At 30.8% G+C, this 17,144-nt stretch overlaps 2 protein-coding genes across 2 annotated transcripts; one reads left to right on the top strand and one right to left on the bottom strand.

Moving 5' to 3' along the window:
* Positions 1 to 1,219: 1,219 nt before the first annotated feature.
* On the bottom strand, positions 1,220 to 9,456 carry LOC124538918 (phosphoglycerate kinase). The gene is made up of 10 exons (XM_047116182.1): positions 9,278 to 9,456; positions 8,995 to 9,198; positions 8,629 to 8,855; positions 8,339 to 8,456; positions 7,691 to 7,829; positions 7,349 to 7,483; positions 6,720 to 6,841; positions 5,042 to 5,142; positions 4,713 to 4,811; positions 1,220 to 1,645 (listed from the first exon to the last, which is right to left on the bottom strand). The coding sequence occupies exons 1-10, from the start codon at positions 9,337 to 9,339 to the stop codon at positions 1,605 to 1,607; spliced, it is 1,248 nt and encodes a 415-aa protein (XP_046972138.1). The 5' UTR covers positions 9,340 to 9,456; the 3' UTR covers positions 1,220 to 1,604.
* A 392-nt stretch (positions 9,457 to 9,848) lies between these two features.
* On the top strand, positions 9,849 to 16,042 carry LOC124539768 (WD repeat-containing protein 5). Its single transcript, XM_047117121.1, has 7 exons — positions 9,849 to 10,208; positions 10,334 to 10,430; positions 11,322 to 11,467; positions 13,244 to 13,388; positions 14,673 to 14,775; positions 15,333 to 15,564; positions 15,843 to 16,042. The coding sequence occupies exons 1-7, from the start codon at positions 10,080 to 10,082 to the stop codon at positions 16,029 to 16,031; spliced, it is 1,041 nt and encodes a 346-aa protein (XP_046973077.1). The 5' UTR covers positions 9,849 to 10,079; the 3' UTR covers positions 16,032 to 16,042.
* Positions 16,043 to 17,144: the final 1,102 nt, after the last annotated feature.

Here is a 17,144-nt window from a genome sequence, read left to right as displayed (position 1 = left end):
ACATTCGAGGTGTTCATTAGTGAGTCAAGGTTCAATAACTGCAGCGGCGGGGAGAACCACTCGATAACGAATCACAATCTTCTTTTTAAGCTTCGTTCCATAAACGCAAAAAAGAAAAAAATTGCTAATATTACAAAATTAGATAGCTCGTTTGTTTGAACATGGTAACTTCGGGAACTGCAAGTCTAATTTGATTTTCCATTCCAAAAATCTATTTTTCGTTATACGTGTATTGAGAAAGGTTATTTAAATATCATCTTTACTTAAATTTAAATGCGACAGTAGATCTGCCTGTTTGTAATGCTTTCATCGACCGATTTTTAAGTCGATTTTTTTCGAAGTTATCCTACACCTCAATGACTGTCATTGTTTTTTTTTTTTTCACTCTTCAAAAGGCAAATATTGGGGATAAAGGAAGGGGTTGTATTAAAGTTGTGAACTATTATAAGCTGAATTCCACATAGGCAAAGCCACGGGTTCATTTAGTATGCTATAAAGCTTCTTATTACGACCGTATGCATTAGAGTTATACCTACAAAACGTCAAAAAGAAAAAACTACTAAACTGGTATAACAATAATAATTATTTTAATTAATCAAATAAATACTCTTTATATTATAGTTCACCAATAATTACATAAAGTACGACACAATTTAGATGTCGCATCGACAAAATTCGTAAAACCGATCACATCCGAATTAAGTACGCTATCCCAAATTATCAATATTTATTTCTCACGCAAATATGATCTTTGCACAAACGTAATAACTTGTAATATCATATGACCTAATATATTCGTCAATTAGCGCGTCGATTTACTGCTTTCTCTGACGCGAGAATCTATAGCGACGAATAGCGTCGAATGGCGCGATAGGGAGCTATTTCTATTGGTTGGGTAAATCGTCAGTAATCGGTTTTATTTTCATTCCATTGCATTTTCCGATGCTACATCTAATTTGTGTCTTACTATATGTACATAAGTCACATCCAAGAAAGATGCGTAAGAAATAGCTTTATCGCTAAACCAGCGATCTTTTTCAGACAACGTTAAATTACAGTTAGCTAGTTAGTTACAATTAGTTATATACATGTTATGATTCTATTCTCTACAGATTCATTCTCACATTGGTGTTTTTAATAATTACATGATAAGTCCATAATTCATAATTTTCTTTACATAACATAGAAATTATTTTGTTATAAATAAAACACATTAATATATGAATCAACATTTATTCTTAACACTCAATAAATACGCTTTTCACGTGACATTATTTTTCCACTTATATATATAAATTAAAATTATCATAATTTCACAATATATTGAGTTATAAATGTTTAACATTTAAACTTATTCGATCCAATGTATACTAATAATTTCTAGTATATAATATAATTGTACTTCTTTTTATATTGTTTATAATTTAGTATTAAACTTATATAAAAACCGTTATAGTAAAGGATACGCTTGCTATTCATAACTTTGTATTTAAAACAACATATTGTTTATCAAGTGTTTCTTAGGAACTAAAGTATTCTTAACAAAAAGAAGTATTATTATATCTATTCTAATTAGTTCACTTTTGGTGACTGGCTGATATTAATTAGGCGTCGGACAACGCTGCGACACCTGGAAGAACTTTTCCTGGAATACAAATTATTATTTATTAATAAACAGTAATTATAGATATATTCTTTTTTATGGTATAGGCTGGCGGGCTAGCATATGGGCCACCTGATGGTAAATGGTCACCATCACCCATAGACAATGACGCTGTAAGAAGTATTAACTATTCCTTACATCGTCAATGTGCCACCAACCTTGGGAACTAAGATGTTATGTCCCTTGTGCCCGTAGTTACACTGGCTCACTCACCCTTCAAACCGGAACACAACAATACTGAGTACTGTTATTTGGCGGTAGAATAACTGATGAGTGGGTGGTACCTACCCAGACGGGCTAGCACAAAGCCCTACCACCAAGTACAAGTGTACTAGTAAAGTAACAATAATAATGTATACAAGTCATATATTAAATATAATTAATAGATTCACTTGTGTGTCGTGGCAGATTTCACGATGACGATTTAAAAATGCTGCTTAACACTTTCAGACAAGACACAATAGCTTAGTAGTTTTTGTGACGTATTTAGGCGGCTAATGTGCCGGAAAGTATTCAGACCGACTTGAATAAAGTAAATTTGATTAATAAAAGATTAGATTGGTCTTTAATTACAATTTCAAAAAGCAAATATAACGAAGCTAACTTGAGACACATTTTTAAATGACTTCTTGCATAACATAATTACTAGAAATAGAAGAATTTCTCGACTTTTTTTTTTAATTTTGACGTGAAATCATCACGTCAAAAATTTTACCTTACGAACGAATCTTAAAATTAAAAAATATCCACTGTGTCATCTCAGCACTTGCTGTTGCTGTTTAAAGTTGAAATCAAATTGCAGCAAAGCTCAGCATCACTTGATTTAGTGTTATAGCTTTTGGCATTTGCCGCTTACTCTATCCATAGCACGTGGCATCGAATATAAACTGCATTGTAATCCACTAACTTATATTTCAATCTATTTTATTGAATGTATGAACAAGAATGAATAGGTCAACCAAACTCTCTAGAAATTTAACATATAACGTATTAAAAATATATATTAATTTATAGTTAAGAGTTTGCCTACCGGTTGATTAAATCAGAAATTACGAGAAATCTCTCGAAAATGCCCGTTATATTTAAAACTCCTTTAGATTATTGGATAATTCACTCAATTTAGGACTTAATTAATGTACTTGGATTTAGTATAACATCAAGATGTTATACTAAATCCAAGTACATCCAAGTAAATACAAGTATTTAAAATTATATCTTCTAAAAAAATGAAATAGTGCCGAAAAAAATTTTTATTTGACACATTTTGTTTAATTTATTCGTTGGAATGCCAAACAAAATATCCGTAACAAAAAGTCGACTTACAAAACTAACTCTTTGAGATGTCATAGCTCTATTATAGATTGCGGAACTGATGGAATAAACGATAAAATAAAAAGAAACTTTTTTTATATAAGCAAGACATTCATAGATAAAGTGCTCTTTCATTCCAATTGTATTTCTAAAGCTTCCGCGCATACTTAATTGGACCGTTTTAAAGCTTGACAAGGAAAAGTGCGTCTTTGTGACTGAAAATTTTTAAAGTGTTGTTGAGTCGGAAGACGGTCCCTTTAATCTTCGAGTCTCAATCGAAATCCTTTATAACATCAATTTTATTTTCCATGATTTTATATCTTAAAAGGGATTATTAAAAATGAAAATATCATTCGTCGATAAAAAGTATAAGAAATTACGAAATACGTCTTGAGTTTATTACACGTTATTTTTTTGTTTCTAATATTTCGTTTCATTTACTATATATACTACACATAAATACTATACATAAATGTTTACGAAATATTATGAAAATCGTGTTGCTTCCCAAATAAGTTAGCGCTATGGGCAATTTTTTCATATAAGTTATATTATTTCTTTAAGTTTAGCAAGGCAAATAGCAATATAATTATATAGCATTCGACGCCTACGAAAATGAAGCCGGATTTATTTCTGACGTCAAATTGCTGTTAACTTGAACACTATGACGTAAATGTCCAAAATGATTTTTCAAAGAGATTTTAATCTAATAATACGGAAAAACAAAACAGTTATTCTGCTCTTATTTTTCATCCGATTTTCATTTTTTTTTATTTGATTAAGGGAAAAACTAATAAAACGTTCAGAAATTATACCATGTAAACAAATGCATAAAAATATTTAAAAAAATAGCATTCTGTTCGAATTATGAAATAATCGAATCGAAAGGTTGGAGTTTTTTTTAAATTCTTCCTTCCAAGGGAAAACCTAAATAAACAGCTAGCGAATAAAAGTGAATCGAACGCGAGCACGTGAATGTTATCCGAAGGTCGAGGGTTGAAATCCACTTGACTTAAAATCTTGATATACAATTTAAATCGCGCTGAGAAATCGGAACGTGTATAAGAAAATGAGAATGAAATATAAAAATGGAATAGAGATTATTATTATTATTAGACGTAAAATTTATCTAACGATTCCTTTCGTGACAGATGCTCAGAATTTTTGGTTATTCCAACTTTAAGAAACTTAGCTATTGGTAAAATCGTATGAATGTTACCGGTAAGTATGGATGGACAGCTAGTTCATAATAAAGTAGTATTGTGTAAATCGTTCTTAATATAACATAATCATTTAACGGATATCAGAAAATCTTTCTATTTTAGTCTATATCCCAATGTTATCCATTTAAAGTTATCTCAGGCAAAAAACATACTTTAGTTTATTATTTACACAGTTTAGTCACGATAAACCATAGACAAAACATGATAGGGATTTGTAAAAGTTATTTATGGCCTATTAATGACTAAAGTTAAGTGTATATTGGGCTACAGTCTGCTGATGAGAGTTAGTTGAAACACATGTAGCAGATATTGCATCGACACTTTCAGATTATCTCTCGACGTTTTCCTTTACCAAACAATACATTAATCATTATTAACACAAATCCCGTTGTGATTGTCTACATTCGAACTCGCTTTTAATTCATACCACCTAACTGGGTCACTTGGCTAGAACATATCCTGCTGTGACGTAGCTTTTGGTTTATATCGTTTTATTTCACTGACGTAATATTTACCTTCCAACAGTTCAAGGGAGGCTCCGCCGCCGGTAGAGACGTGAGACACTTTGTCCTCAGTGCCCCACTTGGCACAGCAGGTAGCGGTATCGCCACCACCTGTGATGTGACATAATTGTTTAGTAAGACAAAGTCCTATGCAAAATGTTTAATCGTTTTGTATAGGACTTTGTATTTTTTAAATGTTGAAAAAGAGTAACTACCGGTTCTTCTCGGTAGAATATACTTTCCGAACCGGTGGTAACTTAATTGTTAATTGGCGATTCAAGAGTGCTTGTAAAAGCCCACTTGAATAAAGATTATTTTGATTGAATTAAGTAATATATTACCAATAATAGTGACGGTTCCGTTAGTAGTAGCCTTCACTACGGCGTCCATGAGAGCCTTGGTGCCGCCCGCAAACTTCTCGAACTCAAACACACCAGGGGGTCTGATGGGAAAAACAAAAGAACATGTATCACACAATTATAAATATAATGGGAATATCCCAATGTGATAAACATCGCCGAAATAAGATAATTTTTCGATAATGAACTAAGCAGAAAGCAGCCTGTCCAAACCTAGGCTCAGTCCTTCGTTCCATTCCCATCAACAAATTAACTAAATTCAGAATATATTTCATTTTTTTTTTCTCTGTAGTCCCGCAAATTACATGCTTCGTCGAACCAACTATATCAATATCAGTAATATTTATGGTAAGTTTTCATGAAATAAAACTATTTTCTAATTTGTGTTTTTTGCTTTCGTTTTAATCAATCATACGGATTATGATGTTCGATAAATGTTGCTCCTATAATGATAGGTTTTTTTAAAGAACTTTCTGATAACTTAAAATGCAAGAAAAGAATGAAGTAATATTATTAATAAGCAAACATCATTCTACACCGATTTTAAAGATTGTAAATTAAAAAAAATCAGTGCATTAATGTACACTTTTCTCAACGTTATTACGAAATTAAAGATCTATTCAATAAGAAACTATAAGTTATTTACACTTATTGATCGACAAATACACACAAACACTTCAAACCTTGAGATGAACCGGTAAACGAAACTTACCGGTTTTTTTAAATGCACAATTGTATTTACAATGAAATTATTCATATTATCTATTTAGAACGGCCTATCAATTATTTCATTGCTAATGTGTGTTTTCTCAGAAGTCATTAGATTTATAAAAAACACAAACGTATTTAAGGATATAAACCACAACTGGTATAGTGCTGTATATCCAATCGATCCAAAGCATTGTCATGGTGTAACATTATTTATACTGTATATTATATTTTCTACAAGTTTTATAAAAAAATAAAATGACTCGAAATGACGAATCATAATAAATAACTAACATAATTATAATATATTTGATATACACACAGTATTATATAAAATATTAAAATCGATTCTAACTCATTGTAGCCGTAAATTTTACGGTGTTATCTGCTTTCAAAATTGTAGTCCAATTTTTCTATGACACGCAGTATACAAAAAAGAATATTATCTTTTAAGAACAGTAGTAATCTAATTACATATGGCAAATAAATTATTAGTAAATAATTCTTAAATTAATACAATAAATTAAAGACACTGTAGTTTTTTTATTTGTTTAACGTAGGTGGTTCAGTAAGCGATACGACTTGCCTTTGTAAACGCAATAAATAAATTATAATTAATCGTATTTTGTTTTTTCATTAATTAAAGACCTAAAAAACCTAAACTGCACAATTACATCATTATTTATTTTGCTTTTTAAGAATTTTGAATATTTTATGGCATTCCATTGTAAAGCATTGCATACCAAAATAATTCCTAAGTCTTATGTATATATTTCATTTAATTCATATATGTATAATAGTATCACAATTTATACAAAAATATCTTTAAATTTTTTTCTTAAATAAACAATCATATTTATATTGGCTATATTAGTCTAGAGCTTAGCTGGAAGTATGTAAGGTAAACAAGGCGAGCCATACCCACAAATAACATTAAAAGATGAAAACTCACCCATTCCAAACAATAACTTTAGCTCTCGCAATAGGTTCAGCGAATAATGCCTGGGTCTTGGGTCCAACGTCAAGTCCGAGCCAGCCATCAGGGATACCAGACTCGACATCTGCTAATCCAGCCTGACCAAATGTAACAATTATAAAATTTGAACTAATTTGTATCTAAACTTAACTATTACCAGTCATTATTTGAAATTCAACAACAACAACAACAGTCTGTAAATTCCCACTGCTGGGCTAAAGGCCTCCTCTCCCTTTGAGGAGAAGGTTTTGGAACATATTCCACCACGCTGTTTCAATGCATGTTGGTGGAATGCACATGTGGCAGAATTACTATGAAATTTTCCTACACCGCTGAGCAAATGTCACATGGAGGTTTCCTCATGATGTTTTCCTTCACCGCTGAGCACGAGATGAATTATAAAGACAAATTAAGCACATGAATCAGCGGTGCCTGCCTGGGTTTGAACCCGCAATCATCAGGCAGGTTAAGATGCAAGCATTCTAACCACTGGGCCATCTCGACTCATTTTAAATATATTAGTAACTTTAAACTGTCTGAAAAATGTGTAAGATTAATTTGAAAAACATTTATAAATAAATAAAATTTTTATCTATCTTTAGTACCTGAGCATCTTCACCAAATTTGTCAGCGGTCACAAAGTCCACTGGCAAATGAACCTTAACATTGTTTTTAGCCGCTTTCTCCAACAGCTTTGTTACAATTTTGGCTCCCTCCGCATCATATAAAGAATTACCAATCTGCAATAAATATTTAAATTTATATCAGATTGTCTTAAGTTTTTTCTAGAACTGCATCTTAACTTAAACTTCAATATGATAGTGTTGCCAATTGATTTTATTTAATGAATGAAAATGACAATAGTCAGATCTTAGATTTAGTTTTTTTTTTTTTTAAACAGTTCCAGACGATCTGTACTACAGAACTACAGTTTTATGGATACTCACAGCCATGCCCTTGGTTTCCTTAAGGAAAGTGAAAGCCATTCCACCTCCTATGATCATTTCATTAACTTTGTCCAGCAAGTTTTCAATAAGCAAAATTTTATCTGCAACTTTAGCACCACCAAGAATTGCAAGGAATGGCCTGCAATAGAAACTCAATATTTTATAATTTGTTTAGGTAATAATTCCTATGTCACGGTAGCATGCGTAAGCGATCCCGTGGGGCCCGCCGAAAGACGGAGAGGGTAACGCTGGTTTTTTAGTGGGTAAATCCGGTGGACCTGGGCGCACTAGGCATCAGGAAACCGGGAAGTGCCAACCCCCCCCACTTTCCATCACGTGGGGGAAGCGCGTAAAGAATTTTTCCAAAGTAAAAAAAAAAGGTAATAATTCCTATATTTAAATATACAAAATGGGAATACTTTTTATAGAACCTCAAAAACCCATAGTTAATATAAAAGTTATATATAAAGTTAGTTCCAATTTCTGAGACTTTATTTATATAGTAATTACACTTTGATCTTAATGAATTTTTGGTTGAACAAAGCTCTTGGCATAACAGGTGACCAATGGACAATATATATGTAGTTGGACAAAGAATCTGTCTTTTATTTGAACATAAATTCTTAACAGTGCAAAAGTTCCAATTACCTTTCTGGTTCATGAAGTGCCTTGGCAAAATATTGGAGTTCCTTTTTAAGTAAAAATCCACTAGCTCTCTGCTCAAAGCCTTCACCCATCATGGAGCTGTGAGCTCTGTGTGCAGTGCCTAAAAAATATTACTTTACTTATAATTTTTAAATATAGAATTTCAGATATTTTTAATCACTTAAATTTTACCATATATATAAATAAAGCAATCTAAAACTAAGCTTTGTTTAAGTAACTAAATTTTATTTTGATATGACTTAATGAGTAAATAAATTTAATATTCAATTTACCAAAGGCATCATTTATGTAGATATCACCAAGTTTTCTAAGACTTGCTCTAAATGCCTTCACTTTTTCAGCATCTGCTTTTACTTTAGCTCCACTGCCATCAACACCTTTTCCTTCTTCTTCAATGTGGAAACGAAGATTTTCAAGAAGTATAACCGATCCTACAGGGGGATCAGCACAGGCAGCTTCTACTTCTGATCCAACACAATCGGGCAGGAATGTGATATCTCTACAATGCAATACAGAATATTAGAAGTCTATTCTATCAATGGACATACTTATTCATAATTAAGCATGTACAAAATAACCATTCAAAAGTAAATCAGTTTTATAAACATTTGACCTTGAAGTGACAGTGTGTGACCTACCTACTCAAGAGTTTCTTAAGTTCTTCCGCAACTGGTTTTAGTGTGTATTTCAAGTTCGCTTGTCCATCAGGTCGCCCAAGATGTGACATAAGAACTACAGATTTAGCACCCTTTTCTAGAGCGTATTTGACGGAATCCAACGCAGCTACAATGCGCTGATTGTTGGTGATTACTCCATCTTTTAGTGGTACATTGAAATCCACCCTAAGAAACATTAAAGTTAATTTTTAGGAGATTTATTTAATATTCATATACAATATCTAAAATATATTTTAGTACGAACCTCATCAATACTCTCTTACCACCTAGATTTAGGGCGTCAATACTTAGTTTGTTTAGAGTCATTTTTATTATTTTACAATATTAAAATGTATTTTAAATTAATCAAAACTGTAGAAGCGGCGAATGATAAATTTCTATAATAATTTGAAGACAAATTTGACCTTGTCTATGTCAAAAGGGTCAAACTTTCTTACCATATAAAAAAACAACAATGAGAAATACTAATATTGTTATACAAAGGGGGTAAAAATATTAATCATGTATATATCTAAATGTAATTTTATTTTTAATTTGTAGTTTTTACAAATAACTTAGTTGATGAATGTTTATAAAAAAATATCGTAACTATAAACGTGATTACAAAATCGATTAATGCATTCTTAAAAATATTGCTGTAATTATCTTATATAAATAAATATTATTGTTTGTAGTTATTTAATTTATTGTAAACTATGTCAAGTATCCAAATATAGGACAACCACAAAGTCACAGTCCACTATTAAAATAAAAAACTACGATGACGTAATGTTGGTAGGCGGAGGTAGTTAGGAGAACGCGGGAGGTATTTTTAGTTAACTGTAAGTTGGTATTATTGCTCGTTCTTCGCGAAATGCACGCATTGGGACGCTCGGATTTAGAATGTTCTTTGAAAATCTACGTTGAATTAAATGAAACTTCGTTAGTGAATGTTAAGTTTTGTGGTCACTGTGTTCATAAGTTACGTTTAAGTTATTGTACAGTGTGTATTAGTGACTGTTTTGGTTGACCAACAAAGTTAAGAGTAGTGCGTCGAAAGTTGAAACATGGTGCCGCTAGGACCCGGGCCAGGCCATCCTACCGCACACCAAACGCACGGCGGGCCATCAACTAATCTATCCGGTCCAAATTCGCTATCACAAAGTTCCTCGCAGTCAAATAAGTCTTCAGTAGCGGTAAGTATTTTGAAACATTGCTTAATGTTAAACGGATTTGCATCAATCTGGCGGTTCGCACATGTTTATGTAACTTCTAGTTTGAGCACGTGCGATTTGGCGCTAATTTTAATATTGGTTTTCAGAAGCCGAATTACACACTTAAATTTACTTTAGCTGGACACACAAAGGCGGTGTCGTCTGTAAAATTTAGTCCCAATGGCGAATGGCTGGCAAGCTCCTGTAAGTATCAATAAGATAACATAATCACACACATGCTAATTTGTTATGTTTATTTTAATCGATATATTATTTGAACTAAATATTTCATAAACAAATTGTGAAAATTAGAACAGAAGATTACAACTTTGATTGTACTCAGTGACCACTGGAGTGTTAAAATGTAAAATATTCCATGACATAATTGTAGAGTTTCAATTAACATTATTTACATAACTGACAATTTCCCAACTACTGTAGTGGGTTCTTAGGTAGTTATTGTATATTTGTAGATCTAATAACTTTTATTTATAAATAAAAAAAAAAAAACAATAAAACCTAATATTTATACCAATTAAAATCAAATTTAATGAATTCAGTATATTAATATAAATGTACAGTAGCCAAATTAACATAAATTTTATTAAATGAGAATTTATTAACTTCAATTTATGAAAAAAAAAAAACTTTTTGCTTTAATTTATATTAATAACCATTTAATAATGTAACTATAATCATGAAATTAACTTAAAAATAGTATGAAATGTATTTAAAAATGTAGTTGTTGACGTCCAGTTTCTTATTTAGGAGGTCATTGCCTATTTTCTATGTAAACTTATTCACACACTTAACTGGGTCATCCTTTTTGACACAATGTGAAGTGATAATAAGCCAGTTCGAAAAGTCTGTTGCTATGCTTATATGAGAAAAGTGTTATATAAACAAAATAGATATCTATATATTTTTTTATATTCATTTTTAATGTAAAAAAATCCATGATCTTAGAGAACATTTTTTTTTTCATTAATCCCTGTATAGGCTTTAAACTGTAATTTAAATATGTTGTTAATTATGATTACGCAATTTACATCTGTCTGATTTGCATATTAATTATATGCATAAATTATGTTTCAGCTGCTGACAAACTCATTAAAGTGTGGGGTGCTTATGATGGCAAGTTTGAGAAGACAATATCTGGACATAAAATGGGCATTAGTGATGTAGCATGGTCATCAGACAGCAGGTTGATTGTCAGTGCCAGTGATGATAAAACTCTAAAGGTAATAAGCCTATTTTTAACTAATTAGCTGTGCTAACAATAGTTAATCAAAATGAAATGGGTTTGTAATTCATCCTTTGATAGCTTGTGTTATGCAGATGGGATTTTGATATGCTTGATAACTCAGTTAAAAGGAATATTATAAATTATGTGAATATTGTGTAATAAGTATAATTATGATGTATTTTAAAAATGTAAATAAGATCGTAATTGCATAATATTTCATTATGTATAATATGTATCTAATATCATTACTATTAGGTAATATTAGTCTTTTTTTAGATAGACATAACAAAACAAAAAAAATTATTATTTAGACTACTAAGTAATTAATCAAAAAGTAGTACAGATGCACCAATATATATTGAAAAGTACAATTTTAATTATAGATTAATTTATCTCATTTGATCTAAATTTTCTCACGGTAATTGAACTCTTTATCTGTTTTGAGATAATGTATACCCTTTTAAGATTAGAATGTTTACACGCTAAACACAATGTGATAACTCGGAAAGATAATTCAAACTTCTAGACTGGATGATTGCTGACACACATATTTAGTAGTTGGGATTATTAAATGATGTAGTATTAATACAAGTAATTATATATATTTTTAAAAGTGTGTGTACTTTAAAATAATAAGTAACAGTTATTTGTAATTTATATATATTCGTTTTGTATTTCTTGTATAACACGAGTTTTGCTTCTTAATTAATAGTATACATGCTTGTTTGCTTGTATATTTTGTTTCAAAATCTACATAATAAGCTTGAATTTTTAAAGTATGAGTTTACTCAATATGTTGTTTAGTTTTGTTACAAGTTTTGGGGTAATTGTTACTAACTTTAATAGGGTATTATTTTTTTACAAAATTGTATTTACTTTTGTAACTTGAATGAACTTACTAATAAATAATAAAGGAATACAATAATATAGTGTACATATTATCTTTGGGGTAAAATCATCCTAGCCAATATTCTTTAGATACTGTAAATTGTATAATTTATACAAATATGTGTAGTCAAAAATAAGTATATTACCATTTTCTATGAAAATTTTAGGTTTTCTATCTTTTTTCTCAAAGTAAAATAGATTGCAAAAAGTATAATTTTTGTTTTTAAATAGTTTTTAAGCATAGTAGGATTTATAAGAACTCCTTTTTCTTTTAATTTGGTTACTTTAAATACTTATTTTGTTTTTAACAATATACAATCTTATTCCGGGCATCAAAGATCAGGTGCTGGTCGACAGTCCAATGGATTTTCACCTAAATAATCATGATATGACTCATCAAGTATCAGACATGAGTCTGTTGCTAGGCACTGTTTAGGCCAGGTTACTAATGTCATAATATGCTGTGCTACACTTTCGTTTATGTTTTTAAAAGCACCAATGTGGCAATAGAGACATAATTTTTATAATCAATAAGCAAATTATGAAGGAGACTGGGTCCATTCAACCCATTAGCAATTCCTCGAGTCTTACATATTTGAAAAATCCAACTTATAACACTCACATTTCATTGACTTTTTTTACATTAACTGTTACTGTAATATGGTATTTTCAATAATTTATCTAAAATCACTTTAATTTATTTTCTTATTATTCGGTTTATCACTATATGATCTAAAACAGGAATATTAAATTGAAATTTATAATTAAAAAAGCGTCTAATTAGTTTGTTCTCTGTTTTAATTAACATTATGCTTCCATACGTAATTGAAATGCTCTGGTTGCGTGAAAAAAATATTATTACTAATATAATGTATTCTTTCAGGTCTGGGAACTGAGTTCAGGCAAATGTTTGAAAACGTTAAAAGGACACAGCAATTATGTATTTTGTTGTAATTTCAATCCACAAAGTAATCTTATTGTTTCTGGAAGTTTTGACGAAAGTGTGAGAATATGGGATGTAAGGACAGGTAAGAGATTAAGATAAAAATATTTTATTCGGATCTAAAAAAAATTATAGATGCTCGACAAACATTTTATACAATCAGATTTTTTAAAATTTGGATATGTATAACAGCTTCAGACTAGCCAATTTTTTTTAACACCCCAAATGTTATTTAATCACATCATGTTGCCTTGTGTATGGAGGTTTCTTTATGAGATCTTTTTTTATGTGTAGAAATAAATAAGTTATTATTAGATGAATGCCTATTTCGATATTCATAAATATCTTCCGTATGTGTGAATTTGTGTGTTCGTGGATAGTTTATGTGTCTACCGGTAGATGGCGCCGCGATCGGGACGTAAATAAAAATCTCATTTCACTCGGGCGAAGTCCGGACGGGATCATGTATTTTTTATTAATTTTGATATTGGACTCAAACCTTTATGGACTCGAACCTGAAGTTTCATATTACTTGTCTATTTAAAGAATTGATAAATTGAATAAAGAATAGAAAAAAAAATCTTACACTATATAAATTATACATTTTATACCCATAATGACAGTATTTCACGGAACTATAAGCATTGAGTTTCTATTTGTCTGCAAATATGTCCGAGAGAGCGGACTCTCTGTTGAGCGGACTGCTGTTAGTTTGTGTAAACAATGTACGAGATACAAGAGATGTGCGCGACATAAGGGAGAGCAAAAAATAGTCGACGCGTAGACGACGGCAATTGTTCTTGTTAGGCACAAATATAACGCTTGTCTGTTTGGGACAGTAGTAGTCATAAAATACTGTCCTGAACAGTAAAAATTTAGCAAATAATAAAAGCATTTCGTTAGTACATATTTGAAGGAAGTGTTTCTAAATAACAAGTAATATAAAATAAGTCATAATGTAACATCATTATAATTATTATTCTTCTTGTAACATCTGTAGTAACATAGAATAGATTTCAATTACAAGTGACACTTTCAAGTCTGATACGACCTTGAGGGAGTTTTTCCTAATCCCCAAGTGTTGAGCTAGACAAGGCGACCAACATAATTCCATTCCATATAAGCTTTACTTTGCTTTGCGCAAGAATTTGCATACGTAGGTCCGATTTGTATAACATAGTATTTGCTAAGAATAAAATTTATCATTAAATATATTAAACTTTGCACTTAAGACAATGATGTATTTATTTTTACTAATAGTTCATAAGTGAAATATTTAGTAATATTTATTACAAATTTTATTTATCTTAACTAACAACATGGTTTTCTATATAATGTATGTAAGTATGTAATGGTTATGTGTTTTTAGGTAAATGTTTAAAGACGTTACCGGCGCATTCAGATCCAGTCTCAGCGGTGCATTTTAATAGAGACGGAAGCCTTATTGTCTCGTCAAGTTATGATGGTTTATGGTAAGTAATATATGTTGCAACAGACAACAACTTACTATATAATAATGGTGTATAGTATTTTTAAACATTTTCATATGTTTTTGTGTATGAAATACTATTTTGTTATCGTTATCGTATCGGCAGTCATAAATAATTAACATTGCAATCAATATGTTACTAGGCTTAAACGAGTATATTTTTACGACGTAAATAGTTACTACCTTGCTTTAATACGTCTATTTTAACTACAACGTAGTCATGTAATATGATGTAATAATTCTTTGTACTTCCATTGCGTAAGATCTGTCGGCATCTGTCATATAATGATTTATTTATAAATCCCTTTTTATTCAAATGTCAATGAACTTGTTGTATAATTAGTATTCGTCATGATGCGGACATATTAGGAATGATCGACTTCTAAGTCGAAGTAAATTTAAGTTAACATAAGGCTATGTGTTCATGTTAAACGATTATATATTTATCGTTGTATTTATGTATATTAATATTTCTCTTAAATATACCAATAAGGTTATATTCAGTAAAGATAAGTTTAATTTTATCATTATTTCTTTCAGTCGAATCTGGGATACGGCGTCCGGTCAGTGCCTTAAAACTCTAATAGACGACGACAATCCGCCGGTATCATTTGTAAAGTTCTCACCCAACGGTAAATACATTTTGGCAGCGACACTCGATAACACACTGAAGCTTTGGGATTACAGCAGAGGGAAATGTTTGAAAACATACACAGGCCACAAGAATGAAAAGTACTGTATTTTTGCAAACTTCAGCGTTACTGGTGGAAAGGTAAGTTTTTAAATGTTAATCTTGTTTGAATTCGTTTTTTTGTTTGCAGCTTTTTATTAGTTTCTTAAATTACAACTGAATTGTTTTTTTAATATGCATCACAGTTATAATTACATTTGTTCTTTGAGTTTTGTCTCAACAAGAAGTAGAATACAAACATGTTATTTAAAATTTTCTTTGCAATAAAAAATATTTTTTATATAGAATATCATTTTTAAACTTATTGCCCAACATTAAAGAAATATAGAATCTTATACAAAATATTTATTTTTGTACAGTGGATAGTATCAGGATCAGAAGACAATTTGGTGTACATATGGAACCTGCAGTCCAAAGAAATAGTTCAGCGGCTGTCGGGACACACCGACACAGTGCTGTGCACGGCGTGCCATCCCACCGAGAACATCATCGCATCCGCTGCGCTAGAAAATGACAAAACCATAAAGCTTTGGAAGAGCGACACGTAATTTTTAAATTGGTGAGTTTTGTTGATCTGATCTGAGAGCTGAGATGGCCCAGTTAGCACGCGTGCATCTTAACCGATGATTGCGGGTTCAAACCCAGGCAAGCACCGCTGATTCATGTGCTTAATTTGTCTTTATAATTCATCTCGTGCTCAGCGGTGAAGGAAAACATCGTGAGGAAACCTACATGCGACAAATTACATAGAAATACTGCCACATGTGTACCGGCATTGGAACAGCGTGGTGGAATATGTTCCAAACCTTCTCCTCAAAGGGAGAGGAGGCCTTTAGCCCAGCAGTGGGAATTTACAAGCTGTTGTTGTTGATCTGATGCGAAAACTTGCACATAAATATCACATTTACCTTCATGTAAGCGCTCATAGAACTATTAATTTGTTGAATGAATATTTCTAGGCACGCCCCTCATTGTTAAATTAACTGAATTTTAATATAATAAACTAAACAAATACTATCCAAGTTGTATTTTTTGTTGACTCTGCTTTTAGGCGCCTGTTGAACACTCAGATAACTTAAAGTAAATTCTAACGCTAACTTAAATCATATTCAATATTAAATCTCCTTATTTTGATTAAACTTTTAACAATTTCTTTTTTAATATTAACTAATTATATTAATTTATGATTATTATATAAGTTTAGGATTAATCTTTTGTAATTTATGGTCTAAGAAATAAATATTTGTATTTAATACATTTATATTAATAATTTTAATATTTGTTTCAGAAAAACGCACAGACAGCGACTTATAAATTGTGGCTTCATATTGAGAGCCTGGCCTTTGGCTTGTGAATAGTTTTATATGAATAAGGTTTTACTAGTTTATGGAGTTACGGACAATCAGATTTGGAGCGTATTTCATTTCTATACACAGTCAAAACACTGATGAATGACAGATGTGTGACTTTTCATTTGTTATAAGATATTACATATTTTTGTATCTAAAGTGCAAATGAAAGAAGATTGAAATGTTTTAGCCATTATGTTTTAGTTTATAATGAGTTATTAAGGATCTTGCTTAATAATAACTTGTTGGATGCAATTAAAAATTTAGTAGTTATTTTGTGTTTTATTATCACATAGCATAAGATGATTGTTG

The sequence above is a fragment of the Vanessa cardui genome, chromosome 2, assembly GCF_905220365.1.
Source record: "Vanessa cardui chromosome 2, ilVanCard2.1, whole genome shotgun sequence".
In the NCBI taxonomy this organism is placed as follows: domain Eukaryota; kingdom Metazoa; phylum Arthropoda; class Insecta; order Lepidoptera; family Nymphalidae; genus Vanessa; species Vanessa cardui.
Note: the sequence above shows the minus strand (reverse complement) of the source record. Positions and strands in the feature narration are given on the sequence as shown.